The sequence below is a fragment of the Habropoda laboriosa genome, unplaced genomic scaffold (assembly GCF_001263275.1).
Source record: "Habropoda laboriosa isolate 0110345459 unplaced genomic scaffold, ASM126327v1 scaffold20, whole genome shotgun sequence".
Taxonomy (NCBI): Eukaryota; Metazoa; Arthropoda; class Insecta; order Hymenoptera; family Apidae; genus Habropoda; species Habropoda laboriosa.
Window position 1 is genome coordinate 2552797 of NW_017100143.1, and position 16052 is coordinate 2568848.

General features: G+C 32.9%; 1 protein-coding gene across 2 annotated transcripts in view; it reads left to right on the plus strand.

Annotated features, from left to right (window-relative positions):
• LOC108573398 (long-chain fatty acid transport protein 4) overlaps window positions 1–16052 on the plus strand; it is a 47267-nt gene that overhangs the window by 13374 nt on the left and 17841 nt on the right. The window contains exons 2-4 of one of the 2 annotated variants that reach the window (XM_017935851.1): window positions 3206–3404; window positions 3477–3795; window positions 10735–10885. In XM_017935851.1, coding sequence (XP_017791340.1) covers window positions 3206–3404; window positions 3477–3795; window positions 10735–10885 — 669 coding nt within the window. Of the gene's footprint in view, window positions 1–3205; window positions 3405–3461; window positions 3796–10734; window positions 10886–16052 lie in introns of both variants that reach the window. The other variant, XM_017935843.1, reaches the window with a different exon arrangement.

Below are 16052 nucleotides of genomic sequence, written 5' to 3' on the forward strand. Positions count from 1 at the left end.
TACGTTACTAAAAAATCGAGTAAATTTGAGTAAAAAAATAACCTAGGCCTTTAATACGAATAAATTAATTTTTGCAATTTAATTCAAGTTCATCATGTTTGCAATGTTTTAATTTTACTTAAAATTATGAAAAATGTATAGATGTAAACTAACAAAATATTGCTAGAATATTTTACAGCTTTGTACCGTAAGGGATTAAAAATTGGAGACAACACTTTTATATAAAAGCAATATAAATAAGAATCCAAAGTGTAATGCTTAGAAAATGGTTAAAATAAAATTCAAACAAAATTAACATTAATGTACATTTATGAATTTATTGCAATATTGCAATAACATTTATGAATTCATTTAAAAGCGGATAACAAATGGTAGAACATCCTGTACTAAATATTAAAATATAATTTCTATGAAAAAATAACAAGGACCCCAATGACTATAAAAAAGCTTCATTGTGCAAGGTTAAAAAATTCGAAATATGTAGCGGAATATTTAAAGAAACGGATTGCTTTCGGTTACTCTGCATCTAGGATGATATTACTTTTCGTTACTCTTGTGAGAGAAACTCCAAGAGAAAGTAGAAAGTATAGAAACGTTAGCAGACATACAGAACAATAATTTAAAAAAGCAATATAGTTGCAACTGATCTACCGATTTTTTAAACATATTGTAATATATTAAATTACAGTTCATTTTAGTCAAATATTCATTGAATTGCAATTTTTACAAAATCGTTATACTTTGATACATTATAACCTGAAAAAGTTACACAATGATGCAAGACCTTACCTAACCTAACCTATTTACCTTGTTTAACCAAAAATTTGCTAAATACAAAGCTAACACTATTTAATTTACTACTATTTGAAATTGGTAATTGACACTAACTAATATTTTTGTATTAACGTATTTTGTAATATCGTAAGTTTGATGAATCTGTAAAATCTAAAATTTGCAATAACTGAGATTATAATTCATCGTGGAAATTGAATAAATTTTCATCCAAGCATCATAACGGAAGACACTAAACCCACTACACTGTGTTTATAAAATTAACGGAACTCTACTAAACGATTCTACTGTTTACAAACTTTATAGCTATTTCCCGATCAATGCTCGGATGCTTACTGTTACTGTTTTTGTCAATGGGATATTGTGATATACGTTTGTATATTTTTTCCCCATGTTCCTGTCTCTCATTTTTCATATTATCAATATTATTTTAGATAAGTTAGTTATTTTTGGAGGTCCTACGCGCAACATCATCACGCGGACTAAACAGAACGAGTCTTAAATAAATTTGACGTCTCCGTTTTCTTCGGCCCCCTGTTTTTACATTATGAATTTAACGAGTTTAGCCTATAACTAGGCTGTTTTTTACATTGTTGTTTGCGAAGAGTAAGGTTTTTAAATGTGGCCCCGTAGAGAGCGAGGCCCTAGCTTGCGCCTAATGCTCCTTGTGGTATATGCGGCCCTGGTACAGACTCAACTACCTAAATGTTTTTATTGCTTAATGTCTAGGAAAATGCTTTTACAAAGTATATACATTCTATACAAATTAAATAATCTGTAGAAGTTTTATTTCTTGTATTATTTACATTTTATTACGCTCCCGGAATTGTTGATAAAGCAATGTTGTAATACTTGCTTGTTCAGATTAGTTCCTCGTTCTAAACGTCAGGTTCTCAGAACAGATCAGAAAGTAGAACGACACTTGAAGAAAACACTAGAACACGAGGAAGTGCTCTGTTTCTTCCATTTCCATTTTTCTTACGTTTACCTTTTGTAGGTAATTGGTTATTTTATTTAAAAAACTGTCTTACGCTAATAATGCAATTGATATTGTCTATTACAAACGTTTTTCTATATATGCAGTTAAATAAACGCGATGTATGCAACTTGTACGAAGGGAAACTTCACAATCCAATCAAGACCAACGTCTTGAGATTTTTTGAGAAGTTAGAAAAATATCTATAGATTATCTTTACAATGCAAATTTTGTAAATTTCTAAATATTGATACTTTATCACGTTTCACTTGTGATTTAGAAAAAAAAAAATATGCTACATACCAACGATGAATTGGCAGATATGTATAATCTACTTAGTTTAGTTTTTTCTAACAACTTTTATATATTTTTATAAAGCAATTTACAACACAGTATGTTCAAACCTGAAATTAGGAAACCACTTTATTCCGGATTATTAAGGGCAACCTCTTGTATACTGTTCGCGATACACTCGATACTCTAGGTTACACGATACTACATAAGAAGAAGAACATTTAATATTTACCGTATAAGTATGTACGTATATACATATAGAGAGTGTACTACTTAAATCAATATAGCAGTATTTATTGGTGACTATTTAAATATCCGAAATTTTTTTTACATTACCACATGCCACTTATATAGGGTATACTTAATTTTTCAAAATGAAGTTAAAATAATCGACAAAAAGTAGTAATGTGTTTGTATGAAAAAGTTATTAATTTAGAGGATATTATAACTTTTCATATGTTTCCACAGACTGAATGCTTCTGTACGACGTGATTGTAAACAAACGCTATACAGATGGAGTATAAAAGGTGTTTAAACCAATTAACATTTGAATATTGTAAACAATCTTCACCTGTCCAAATTTCATCGTGAATGTAACGACCTTTCATTTCGCTACAAAGGTTCACTCGATCCCAAATTAGTATTTCGTTTTAGGAGACATACTACTTATCGTTAGTGTACAGAAAAATACGTAGTTCCCCTCCTCCCCTCTGTTACCATGTATTCTCGTAAAAAGAAGCTTAGAAATCTCAAATATTTGGCAAGAAATAATGCTGGATTTATTTAAGTTGGGCACCTTATACATACACTACCGTCCGCGATTTCTTTAAGTTCCTTAAAAATTAGATTAAATTATTTAGGAAAGTCGATAGGCAAAATGGGACACGCGTATCTATATATTATTTTAATCTGTTGTTAAAGAAGGACATTCGAACGAAATGAAAATTTCACAAGTAATATCAGCTGTTTCGCTAAATAAAATTACACCGTTACAAGCGATACATACGGGAGAATATTTGACGTATCAGAATACGAACACGGAATTCTCTATAAGATATAAATATACACGGTGTTTTTCCGGTTTTCCGCTTAGTAATATTCAAATTACGGCCAGCGATATAACGTTTGCCGCGCTTGTTGCAGGACGTAGAAAAGGGTCAGTTCGATTCGAACGTCTCGGGCCTCTCGTCGATCTGTTCGCGGCCGGCGTCTTCGTCGCGGACGTCGACGTCGGCCGAGAGCAGAGTCAAGCTCCAGGATAAACTAAGGAACAGCAGCAATTCGAATGTGTCGAACGTCGCTGTTGAAGTGGAAATCGGAACAACGAACAATGAACCGATAGGTACGTCGGACAGGGTAGAGAACGAACGGGAGATGTGAGGTACACAGTTGAAGAAAGATTGCGTGTGCATAGGTGTGTTGAGCGAAGGAGCGGGGACAGAGGCGACCACAACGTCGACGACGACAACGTCCAAGACGAGGACGCGTACGGGAAGAGGAACGGAAAGGAGCGTAGCGAGCCGGTGGAAGGCAGTCGGCAGCCTGCTGCGCCGCCTGGCACTCATCATGCTTCTGCTAGCGAGCTTGGTTGCCTGTTTGGCTCTGCTCGCCATATACGCTGGCCCTATTTTCCTGGTGCAGCTACTGGTCGTCGTTCTTGTTGCGTATTTAGTTTCCGGAGGACGTTTCCGATGGTTCTATGTCGTCTACAAAACTGCGCCCAGAGACATTATGTGAGTAAACACGTTCATCTTCTTTCTCTCGCCTATCCGCATCTGTACATTTCACAATTTGACACATCGATATTTTTGGCTTCGATTCGTTCTAATTCCGATCGGCGAAACCGGAAACCGGGTCACTCTTCGGACTCTCCTCGCTGTTCTCGCACGGCCACTTCAATTTCTCTCGGATTCTTTTGAGTTTCGCGGATGGTACGCGTCGTTTGACACATCATCGGTCACGATCATAACGGTCGAGCACGTGAAACTGTTTTGGCAACGAAGTTGCTCGTTTCAGGCGGACAGAAGAAATTCAGGAGCGTTGTCCGATAGTTTTTCAACGGCATTTACATTTTTCTTGACATTTTTTAATGGCATGATAATCGTATGTGTAGGTATAATGAAAGAAATAGGTATTGAAAAGTATGTCTGAAAGTGGGAAATTTGTGTATCGTGACCACACAGGACAAATATCGTACTTTCGTCCTTCGCGAGTTAAGGATTATACCGCTCTTATAAAATATTTGTTCAATTTTTGTCAATATAGCTTGATGTATGCAGCTTGAATGTGTGCACAGTAATTAAAGCTTATATCTTTTATTTATTTGTCACAATAGCATTGGCAATAAATAATGATTTATTGTTTCGTTTATAATAAAAATTCATTACTACCAACATTATGAAAACACTTTGTGTTCTTATCACATTACAGTTACCGTTGCAATATAGTTTATATTTAGTTTACATCGGTCGTAATAAATAAATTGTGCATTTCCTATTTATAAATTAGTGTATTCGCGAAACATATATTTCCTATTGTTATATAAGTCATATCATTAAAAAAAAAAAAAAAAAGGAGAACAGTATTCGTTCTCTTTTACCTCTACCTTTATTTTTTGCATACAGCGTGCAAGCACATGATACGAGCTCCCACTAATTTATTGAGTCAATGATCAAAGTTTAATGTCAAATTGCATTGTAGAACAGTTACAAAGGAAATTGATTTTTAAATTGGCACGTTTAGCTATTACGGTTGTTGCACAATAATGAGATTTAAATGATGGTATGTGTTGGAATAGGCAACTTTTATTGTACATACAAAATAATATACATTATATACGTCAAGAGAACGCACGATAACATCCTCCGAATAACTTGTAAACGATTCCATAAATTGGATAAATGTGATAAATAGTGCATATATTAATTTATACGAGCGTCTAAATTTTCTGCTGTCCGAGTTCTCTTTTCCCACAACACATATATCTCGTTAAGTATATAAAGTTCATTTTTATTGCGCTTCGCATTCTCTGTTCAAGAAATATTACAAAATTTCCACATGTTTTGAAAAACGTAAAATAAGTTTTCTTACTTCTATCGGAAGTTACATTCTTTGTGTTAGGATGGCAAACGTGCATAATATAGAATATGCTAGTAATAGAATTGTATAGAATCTAGTACAATTGATGTTGCAGCATCTGTATACATACAATTCATAACATTCTTATATCTTTCATAACGCTAAGTGAATGGGAAATATATTATATATATATATATTACCAGAATTATTTAAACTGTCATTTATAATGTATATTGCATGTACTGATTGAATTATATTCTTGTAGATATGGACTTTGTGCACTTGTAGACTGCATATGTTATCATTTCTAGAATAACGATCTAATATGGAGATATGTCGACACATTTTTAAGGATACACGTTGCAAAATTAATACCAGTAAAACCATTGCACGTCGTTGATGTTTTCCAAGATATTTTTTGACCGATTTTATCCTCCTTTTACCTTGATGTTAAACTTGTTTCTGTTCTTACATCGGATTTCTTAAAATGTTTTAGGTCAAGTAGAAACAATTTGCAAAGAATACTCTCCTTTTAACCTACATACTTTAAAACAAACATTAAATGCACCATGCACCCTTAAAATGTTTGTTATATTTCAATTACTGTCGCTCGAATTATTAGATTTTTTCATTTGAAAATCATAGTATTTTACGCTTGTAATAATCTACAAATTTACATTTACATTAACATATTTAAAATATAAAATGTACGGCTGCACAGTGACAGTGTTGTTACACCGTATAAAATGAAATGTAGTAGCATTACATAACGTCCTTTTTTCCTTTAAAAACATGCGTTATTTTATTTTCTCATTTTATATTTCTTTATTACGTCGCAGTATTGTTGGCTATATTTATCGTATGATTTTACAATCTTGGATTGGATACAACCAAACGATAAACTCATAATGAAACGTGATTTTAGTTATTAACCCTTTGCACTCGGGGGTGATTTTACTGTAGAAAAGGTTGCAAATCGGATGTTTGAAATTTTTTCAAACTAACGTAGAAATAAAGTACACTATTTTATTTAAATATGTAACGTATTCTCTACTTCACCGTGGTGAAGAAATTTATGGAGGCCCATAGATCTGCTCTCGGTCTTCGTTAATTGTTCACCAAGTGACGATTATTTAATGTCGCTTCTCAGTCGCCACTCGATTACAAAGGGTTAACATGTTCATCTATAAAACATTTTCTCTTTTCTAAGATAATAAAGAAGAATTTGGAAAGAAAATGAATAGGAATTTTTCGGAGGTACATTATGCGATGACGTGAATGGAATATGTAATCCAGGTCAAAGTTTAATTAACGTGATATCTAAACTACTCGTGCAATTACATTATTTTGTCGCATTTGGCTTATTGAATCTTAAAATTTCGTAAATAAACACGAAATTTTGTTAAATTACTCACGTTGAAAGGTCGAATCGAAAGATTATTAATTCGTAGAATGTTAAGATTATTGTGCATTAAACGTTAATCCTGACAAAATCACCAATATGCAATTCAATTACACATATTGTTAAAAATATGCTACTCTTTGTTTTTTCAAGATTAAGATCACGTGTCTCATTATGCACAAGATCAAGATCACGTTGTGTTTATTGGTACACATTGTACTTGAACTTCGTTGTTTAACACCCGATACTATATGGAAAGATAAAAATATATTATCAGGCATCATCAAAATCGTGCAATGATATGGGCAAATAATAGGTAGATGTGGTTGTATAAAACTTGATAATAAGTTCAATAGTAATATATTTTATAACAATAACTATAAACACACGTAAAAAGAAATAATGATAATTTGATCAACGCTCACAAAATATATCTCGCAATAAATTCTCACGTACTCACTGATATCAATAACAACGCGCTTCTCCTGTTTTTTACCCACAGTTACCCTGTATGATCCGCTCCGTTTACCAAATCTCGAGACGATTCGACATACACGCTAGATTCATGCCATCACTCACAACTTATTATTAAACCAATTCCACAGTAGATACCGTTCCAATTGAAAACTATTTCCTGCTCGTTTACCAAATCTCGAGACGATCCGACATACACGCTACATTCATGCCATCACTCACAACTTATTATTAAACCAATTCCACAGTAGATACCGTTCCAATTGAAAACTATTTCCAACTTTCATATACAGAAAATATTAAACATTTTCATTGTTTACAATCAATCGTTACCTACCTTCTATAATAAATTATAATCGCGATCGTAAATTATCCAGGACAAGTATTTTAAAAGAAACTATTAATCGATGTCAACATTAATGCGTAAGGAAGAGATTAGTGACAACTTGGATTGTAATTTAACAACGAGATATCCCAAGATCTGGTTTACATTATTACATAAGATGAGTATTATTTACGGACGCTTGTGATAAGATTGATCTTGCTTCTATTACCTCGATATCCTTTTGCGGTGAATACAGTGGCTTCCTGTTGGAAATGCACATCGTATTTTATTTATCTCCAATGTTTTAATTGAACTTTCGAAAATAACGTCTACATATCCAAAGAATTTCTTGTTATCTACTTATATACGTAAACTTGTCGCGGACCGATATTACAATTAAATGTACAAAAAATGTCTATGTAAAAGTAGTTTTATCTGATAGGAAAAATTTTGCATAACATTTATCTCTTTCACGAAGTTGGTTCCAATCTCACGATTTCTAAGTTTGAATAAAAAATTGTTGGATTATTTCTAACAACACCCTATGGAAATAATCAAGTGAGGACAAAAATGTCTCCGGGTTATTTTAAACAAAGGCACTAAGACTTCCACCAGATGCATCTGGTGTCCGTCTTCGAGTCACTCACTGCACAATGCCATACCATAATGTAAACAGTTTCTAGGTATAAGGAGACCCCAACTTTCTTTTGGGTGTCCAGAAACAGTCCTTCAGAAGATTCAATAGAGTAAAGACGTTTCCTCTGAGACCGTAAATAAAATCGTATATTACATAGTTAAAAGACTATTTCATTCCATAACCCATTTCCAATAAAAATGTTAACCAAACTTGACATTTCCTGTCAATATCCATAAGAATATCTGACTAGACGTTGATTTGAACATACACATCACTTAACTTGCTCAATACATTATGAAATGCCACAACAGTCTAAAAATAATGAAAGATATTAATCATTACAACCATGTGCTTTTGTGAATGAAAGGCGATATTTTGTTAGATGTATAAATTGCTTGCATATCCTCATAGGTATTATTATTATTAACATCAAATTTATTCCATTGGATAACTCGTTGAATTTTGGGCTAACTTCGTTATTTTTGTTGCAAGGATGCCAATGTGGAAAATCAGTATTCTTGATTTGTAGGAAGTTGAGAATAATATCGCTCGTGCATTTTTCGAGAAGCGATAAGTTATTTATAGTACGTGAAAGCTATGTTATCGTAATGAGTTCATTGACACGTGACATAACGTTAGTCAAGGTCATTCAAGACTTAAGATGAAAGAAACAGTTGGAACACTGTAATAGTACATTTATAATTACAACGAACGAAATTCTTCATTACTTATAATGAACAAAAATATTTTTACAATTTTTACACGGCGTTTAACTTAATTTCATTTTTAATACATATTTTCTACCAGTGTTCAAATTACTATTCGTTCTTTCAATATTTCTTTCTTTTACTCTGGCCGTATTTCTTATTAATATGCTACAACAAATTTGTTATTTTTAAATTATTTTCTTTATTCCTTACGTTTCTATATTTTGTACGTTATGAGCTTAAAGTTTGCGTTGCTTACGTATACATTTCTATAACGCCAAAAATTGTTTAAAATAGTGCATCAAAATTTCAAGTTAAAATAGTAACATTTTTCTTTTACTTCTTCTTACATATTTATTTCTTCATTTTTATAACAAAGTTTTCTACTTAATACTTATAATTACGAAGTTTTGTGCTATAGATTACACATTATAGCAAAATTTCATACACACATAAAGTAAGGATCTTGTGCAAAAGAATTCACCGAAACTTGTGTTTTATCACCCGAGGTAGCTAAAATTACATGCTAACGAACTGATTACGCTTAAGTAAGTAATGGTAACTGCTAACGTTTAAAGATGTGTTGCAAACAATATGTACAAATTATAATGGAAACACTTTAGACGTAACGTTTATATAATTCTGAAAAGAATATTCTGTCCAGAATTAATTCCATAGACATGTGGTACGTGATGCATGCAATTGTATAAAATTCAGTGTCAATTAGCGGTGAATTACTTAAAACGACGTGCGTAACACATAGATTTCTCTCGGTACTCCGACAGGTCTATTGAATCAACTGTGAGCGCTTAAATTTCCTTTAAGGTGCACTTCAATTTGTCGTTTTACAATTCAATCGCTGTATATTCTAAAGTTGTTGATAATTTCCATTCAGGTACTTCTGTTATTTACTTATTTCTATTTTTCATCCATCCGAAGTTCACTTTGCGGACAACGTTAATTCAGTATTTATATAGCGGTGTTATCTAAGAAATATTGAATGGTTAACATGCATATGAATGATAATAATTATTCTAAAGTACAGAACTTGTATTTTTTACACGTGTACAAATCGTAAGATACAAATTGATTGAAATTTATGTTCAGTGTCTCTTAAACGGGAAGCAAGTTTATTCGTTATCATGTGTTGTTACACGTAGACGATAGTGTAATTACGTAATACCTGAACTTCTTCAATGGAATAACGAATGAATAAATTTGCAAACGATTTTCCTTTGACCTTTACAGAAAACAGTTTTTTATAATAGTATTCAGTTAGACAGCATTTTTCTTCGAGTTACTAATGTTATCTGTGTACATTAAGACCAGTATCAGAAGGTGTACCTATTGCAATTATATGTCGTTGGAATACTTTACTTGTAATAGTTTTCAAGCTTCTGAGAATGAATGTTAAGTAGAGCAATAAGTGACGAGTGAAAAAACCTTAAGTTACATTTTTACGTGAGAACATGTTATTTAATTAACGTTGTTACAATTCATAAGCCACCCCATTACGTTATCAATTTTTCGTATAATATTTACTACTGCTCGCAATGTGCATCTTCGTTAATTAAATCAAACAATTCGATTTTTGGATTATTATCAAGTGAGTAAAATTGTAGAGATACTAAAATTAATACTTATTCAATATGCATATTAATTATTTAAATTGTGCAGAATATTTAATATTGTGTACGTTAATTATTTTCAAAACGTCAGTTTATTTCAATACATATATAACATTCATTTAAAAACTTCAATTATTTATAAGTAAATGTGACGTTCTATTGCTTTCGCTTCTGGAATGTATTTCGATCTTGTAAAAGAAAATTATTTGAAAGCTTCAAAAAAAAACAAAACAAACGGGTTTAATTATATCAAATTTTTGGTTCGATTTTAAAAAGCTCAAGCTTACTTTTCATTTTAAGCGCGTTTCATGAAATTTTAGGCTATCGTATAATTGGTTACGGCAGATTAAAATTTTTCAACTCACCTTTAAAAACACAGACTTCAATTTTGATTTTAATACGAGCATCTTTTCTATTTCAGAGCTATAACCCGGTTTATGAAAGTTCTCTGGCTTATACGTGGTTACCAGAAAAAGAATAGCGGCGTCGCCGATGTATTTCGACAACATGTTAGTCGACATCCCAATAAAGTTTGTTTCATTTGCGAAGATCAAGAGTGGACATTTCAGCAGGTAAAATGCGTAAAACTACTCAATCATCATTAAAGGTAAACTTAAGAATATCTGTTAGCAATCATTAATGTACTATATAAATTTGTCACTCGAGTCATTTATTATGTCGTTCAATTTTCGTTCGTTCAGATTTCATATTAATATTCATTTCTTCTAATTATTCTTTCAAAGCTTCTATTCTATCTTTTATATGTTTTTGAGTTTGTAAACTTCGGATAATGTGTACAGATATTTAATGTATTTTTTTAGCAATTTCTTTTTGTAATTCATCCAAAGCGATATATTATGAAATTAAATTAATCACTCAATAAGTATTAACATTAGATTGTTTCCTCGATATGGCCATGGTGGTCATCAGTGACTGGAGTGCCTCAAATGTTTAGAATAATTAAAATAAAACAAACGTTGTCAACTAAAAATTTTGAACGTCAGAGCTAGCTAGACATTATTTTCAATTGAAAAAAAAAAATTATAAAGCATAATACTATAACCCTATCCTTAAAATGTATTTTCTTGTGGCCGCCTGACAGCAACCTGTAAATCTGGCGCGACAGTGAACGTGTTAATAAGTAAATGTTGTTCAAATTATATCGTGTTTGATATCATTTTCATCAGAAAAATCTCACCAACATGATGTTAGTCCCTGACTCTACAAGTGTCAGGTTTAGGTTCCTTGCGGACTGACACTTGTAGAGACGCGGTACACTGATTCACACATTCGTATCCAATCATAAGTCTTATCTGTTATTGGAAGCAGTAACAGAAGATACTTTTGCAGTTCGTTGTGAATTCCAAAGGTTAGAGATGCTCAAAATGAGGGCCATTTGCTGCTACGCATAATTGGTAGCTTTTGATCAATTCTTCAATTCTTCTATTTCCTGCGATGTTATAAGGGTAAGGTCAGGAGAACAAGCTGGCCACTCCACGGTTGGATCCGTCCGATTCAACGTCCTCTAAACATTCTGCCTAACACTGTCCTTGCACACGTCGAATAATATGGTGGACAACTATCGTGTAATGTTTACGTTCGAATACGAACGTGTGACTCCATGTTCTTGAGTAAATCTTTAGGAAATTTTAATTGTCCTTAGACGCAAATATCTCGAAATTGAACGAGGGGGATGGTACGGTCATCCAGGTCGTTAAATTTGTTTTTTCACTCTCTACAAGGATATTGAAAAAAAATATATAGGGTTCCATTTTAAAAAAATAACGATGTCCTTAAAATTTCGTAAAAAGGTGACCTTGAGAAAAAACCGTATCCACGATTACGTACTTACATATGTACATAATTGAGCCGTTTATTTTGAAAGTGGGGCAAGTCCATATTTTGTTTCGACAATACATTATTCACAGATAGAAAGATCATTAAGTTCTATCTATTGTTATCGTTAACTTCATTTTTTTTTTAAATGAACTTGCCCCACTTTCAAAATAAACGGCTCGTTTGTCTAAGCATGCTCTGATACATTTTCTTTCAAAAATCCTAATTCGTACCACGGTGCTCGCGCTAATACCTGCCATACTAGATTTGATAGTCATATGAAATAATTAGCCATTGAAGTGTTACAACGGAGAATTTTCATCGACTTGTGTAGCGCTTTTGAATAAAATAGTCTTTTGTGCGCTAAAAATGCACTACCGGCTTTTTGTAATTGCGTATTAATGTGCGTATTGTAATTCAATGAAATATCCAAGAATACACGTAAATAACGTACCGTTTGTTTGCATGGAATTCTTTCATTTTTATTGTTTGAAATTTTTTTTGAGTTTGCCTTTGTCTATCTGTGTTAGCAGCGAATATTTTCGGCATACATGTTCGAAATTAAAATAAACGATTCACATTTATGCATACTGATTTTTAACTTCCATATTTGAAAATAATCTCGTACTCTAGCAAATACTTTTTGCAATTCTACTTTGACACTCGCGAGGGGATTTCTTATCTCTTATATTTAGAAACAGATCATCCGCAAAAGCTGCGACTAATTTATTATTGCTATTATTTAAGTCATTGATTTGAAATAGCTCAGCAATGTATACAGGGTGTTTCAAAACATGTGGGCATAACTTCAGGGATGGATTGAGTACGCTAAAATAAGAAGAAAAGTTCATATATACATATACCCGATATGACCTTGCTTCCGAGTTATAGCCCTTTTTGTATGATACCTGTTATCTAATAATTTTCGTAGAAATTGCTCGAAGTGGACACCCTCGGCTCGAATGCAGGCTTCCAAATGTATTAGATGATCACTTCAAATTATTATGAAATGCATTAGCAAATTTCCATACGTCCTGTTACCATCAAGAACATGTATTAAACTGATTGAAACAAATTACAAAATAGTGTTTACATAGCAAACCAGAAGGTCGTGCATGAAATAAGAAGAAATTACTTGTAAGCAATTAAAAGAAGCAGTCAATAGAGTCGTAAGAATTACTGGAAGACATAAACGGCTATAATTCGGAAACAAGGTCATATCGGGTATATGTTTATATGAACTTTTCTTCTTAGTTTAGCGTACTGAATCCATCCCCGAAGATGAGAAAAGTTATTGTTCCTTGTTGAAGATTATTGACCATTTCGAAACATCTAATATACAGGGTGTACCACCTAATTTTATCACCCGAAATATTTCCGTTGTAATTCAAATTTCGTAAAAATCTTTCCTACAAAAGTTGCATAGTTTTATGGGGGCCAGTGTATAACGGGGAGGCCATTGTTACACACTATATAACTAGGTCCCCCGTAAAACTATGCAACTTTTGTAGGAAATATTTTTACAAAATTTTAATTATAACGGAAGTACTTCAGGTGATAAAGTTGGGCGGTACACTCTGTATGTATCTAACTGTTGAGTTTTTGTTAAAATTTTATCAAAGCTAGATTTTTTGCCGTTAAGTTTACGAAAAATAATAATCATTTTATCGAATTTAGTAAAGTAATTCTGAGTGGTCTGGGGATCGGTAAAGTTGTCCAGAATGTTACACATGATTTTGAATTTTATGATGTTTGTAAGCGGTAGTCTATCTGCCTTATCATTTTAGAGATGGACTGATTGGAAACGAGTACCTATAGTGTATAGGTTATCTATGATGTTATTAATAATGTAATTCTTCTCATTATCTTTTTTAACAGAATAACATGTACATTAAGTAGAGTGAAAGAAGGTCGCTCGACTTGTGAAGAGATACAGTAGATACTTTGTGTCTCCAGTGATTGCTAACAGATTCATGGGAGGTTATTTTTTCTTTGTATACTTTCAATAGTTTGTTTAGAATTTTGACTAAAATGACTTTAATTATGGAAAAGTTATTTATTTGTGTTAATACATATTGCTTCAGTGTTATACGTTTATTTATCTCTATTATTTGGTACATCAAATTCGTTATTGCTTTTACATAGGTATCGTTTCTATTTAAGCCAATTACCTTTGTTGAAATTCTTTTTATATTAACACTTAGCCAACCGCGCGCGCCACGCCTGACCGTACGCTGTTTGTGTTTTACAAAAGCAGAAAAGGTATTTTATGAATTGCGAACAACTCCAGTTCAAGGCAGCCTTATAACAAAAGAAAAGTAAACATGATAAAAGACAACGCGTTGCTAAGAGAAAAGTGGGAGATCTCCCCGGTCGGTCATGCAGCGACTTACTTCACAGCGGGGAGATCTCCCTATTCGGTTGGCTAAGTGTTAAGATGATTCTATGGAAGGAGAGTAAAGGAAGAGATTGAGTAGAAATTTGCATTTGCAATGCTTCGTGATCTCTGTCGTAATCTAAACAGTTTATATTACCGAAGTTAAGACTCTGAACGGATAAGATTCTGTTATCAGCTATGCGTAGTTCAATATTGATATTAATTAATAATTATAATTTATTTGTGATTTGACCTTGTGAGTACCATAGACACAGGAAAAAGCTTCTCTCATCGTTTATTGCATTGCCTTAACATGTATGACGAGTTTTTTCACAATATTGTTGTATGATTTTTGATTACTAATTAATTTGCTGTAATTTCATTCCAATATTTTGTATCAGTTCTAAGTAAGCTCTGAGGTATTTTCTTTCACAATTCTCCGTTTTTCCATGGTACTAACGGAGATGTTGAATCATATGGGGCAACCACATGCAATATGGATGTTAATAAAGATTTATAGCGTTTAACCTACAATACAGGTGTATACTTAAGTATGAAAAAATATTTTTCAGTTTTTATTGTCGTTTAGTTGAAAGTTTTTTACATAGTTTTCGGCAGAGATTGTTGATGTGTACGGACGGAATAAAATTCTTTCACATTTATTTGTATTAATTTTCAGTTTCTAAGTATGTAATAGGCTTTTTACCAATGTTTTTTGGTGTTACACTTTTAACTTCGCTGGTTTACGGAATAGACTGAAGAGAAAGCGTTCGTGTTTCTTACAACATAAGTAGACTAGGAATTACAGTTTCGTGTTCCGAGTAATTATCATACAATGGTGGTGATCAGGGCCGGCGGAACGCACTAAGCAGCCTATGCAAGGCATAAGGGCGCTTGATGCCAAGAGCACTAATGACAAGGAGCACCTCGGACGCAATACGAGACTTTTTTAATTTTCACTAAGCGGTTCTTTCGAGGAGCCGAGATATGTTGTTTATAAATATCTTGAATCACATCAGCGGTGTTCTGTGCTTTTTTGTGTGAGGCACTCCTGTCATCGGGTGCAAAGGGAGAATTTTTTAATTTTCACTAAGCGGTTCTTTCGAGAAGCCGAGCTATATTGTTTATAATCGTCATGAATCACATCAGTGCTGTTCTATGTTTTTGTGTGAATCACAATAATTCTAGGACGCCATATAAAGTCTGGCATAAGGGCGCCAAACACCCTACCGCCGGCCCTGGTGGTGATAACATTTAAGGAACGTATTGTCAGGTAGAACCTATTATTCTTTGAACTAGCTAATTACCTAAGCACCGCAGTGTGGATAGTTTCGGATCTACATGTATCATTATACAAAAACTCATTCAAATTGGTTCATCAAGCATGTGTGTTCTCTTTACTTGTCAAATTCGTCAACCGCGGATGCTAATTTTTTAATAGACAATCCTGGAAAAGTATTTAGCGACTAGAATTGGTTACTGTTATACACTAACAGAATTATTACCGATACAGCCTTAAGTGTATA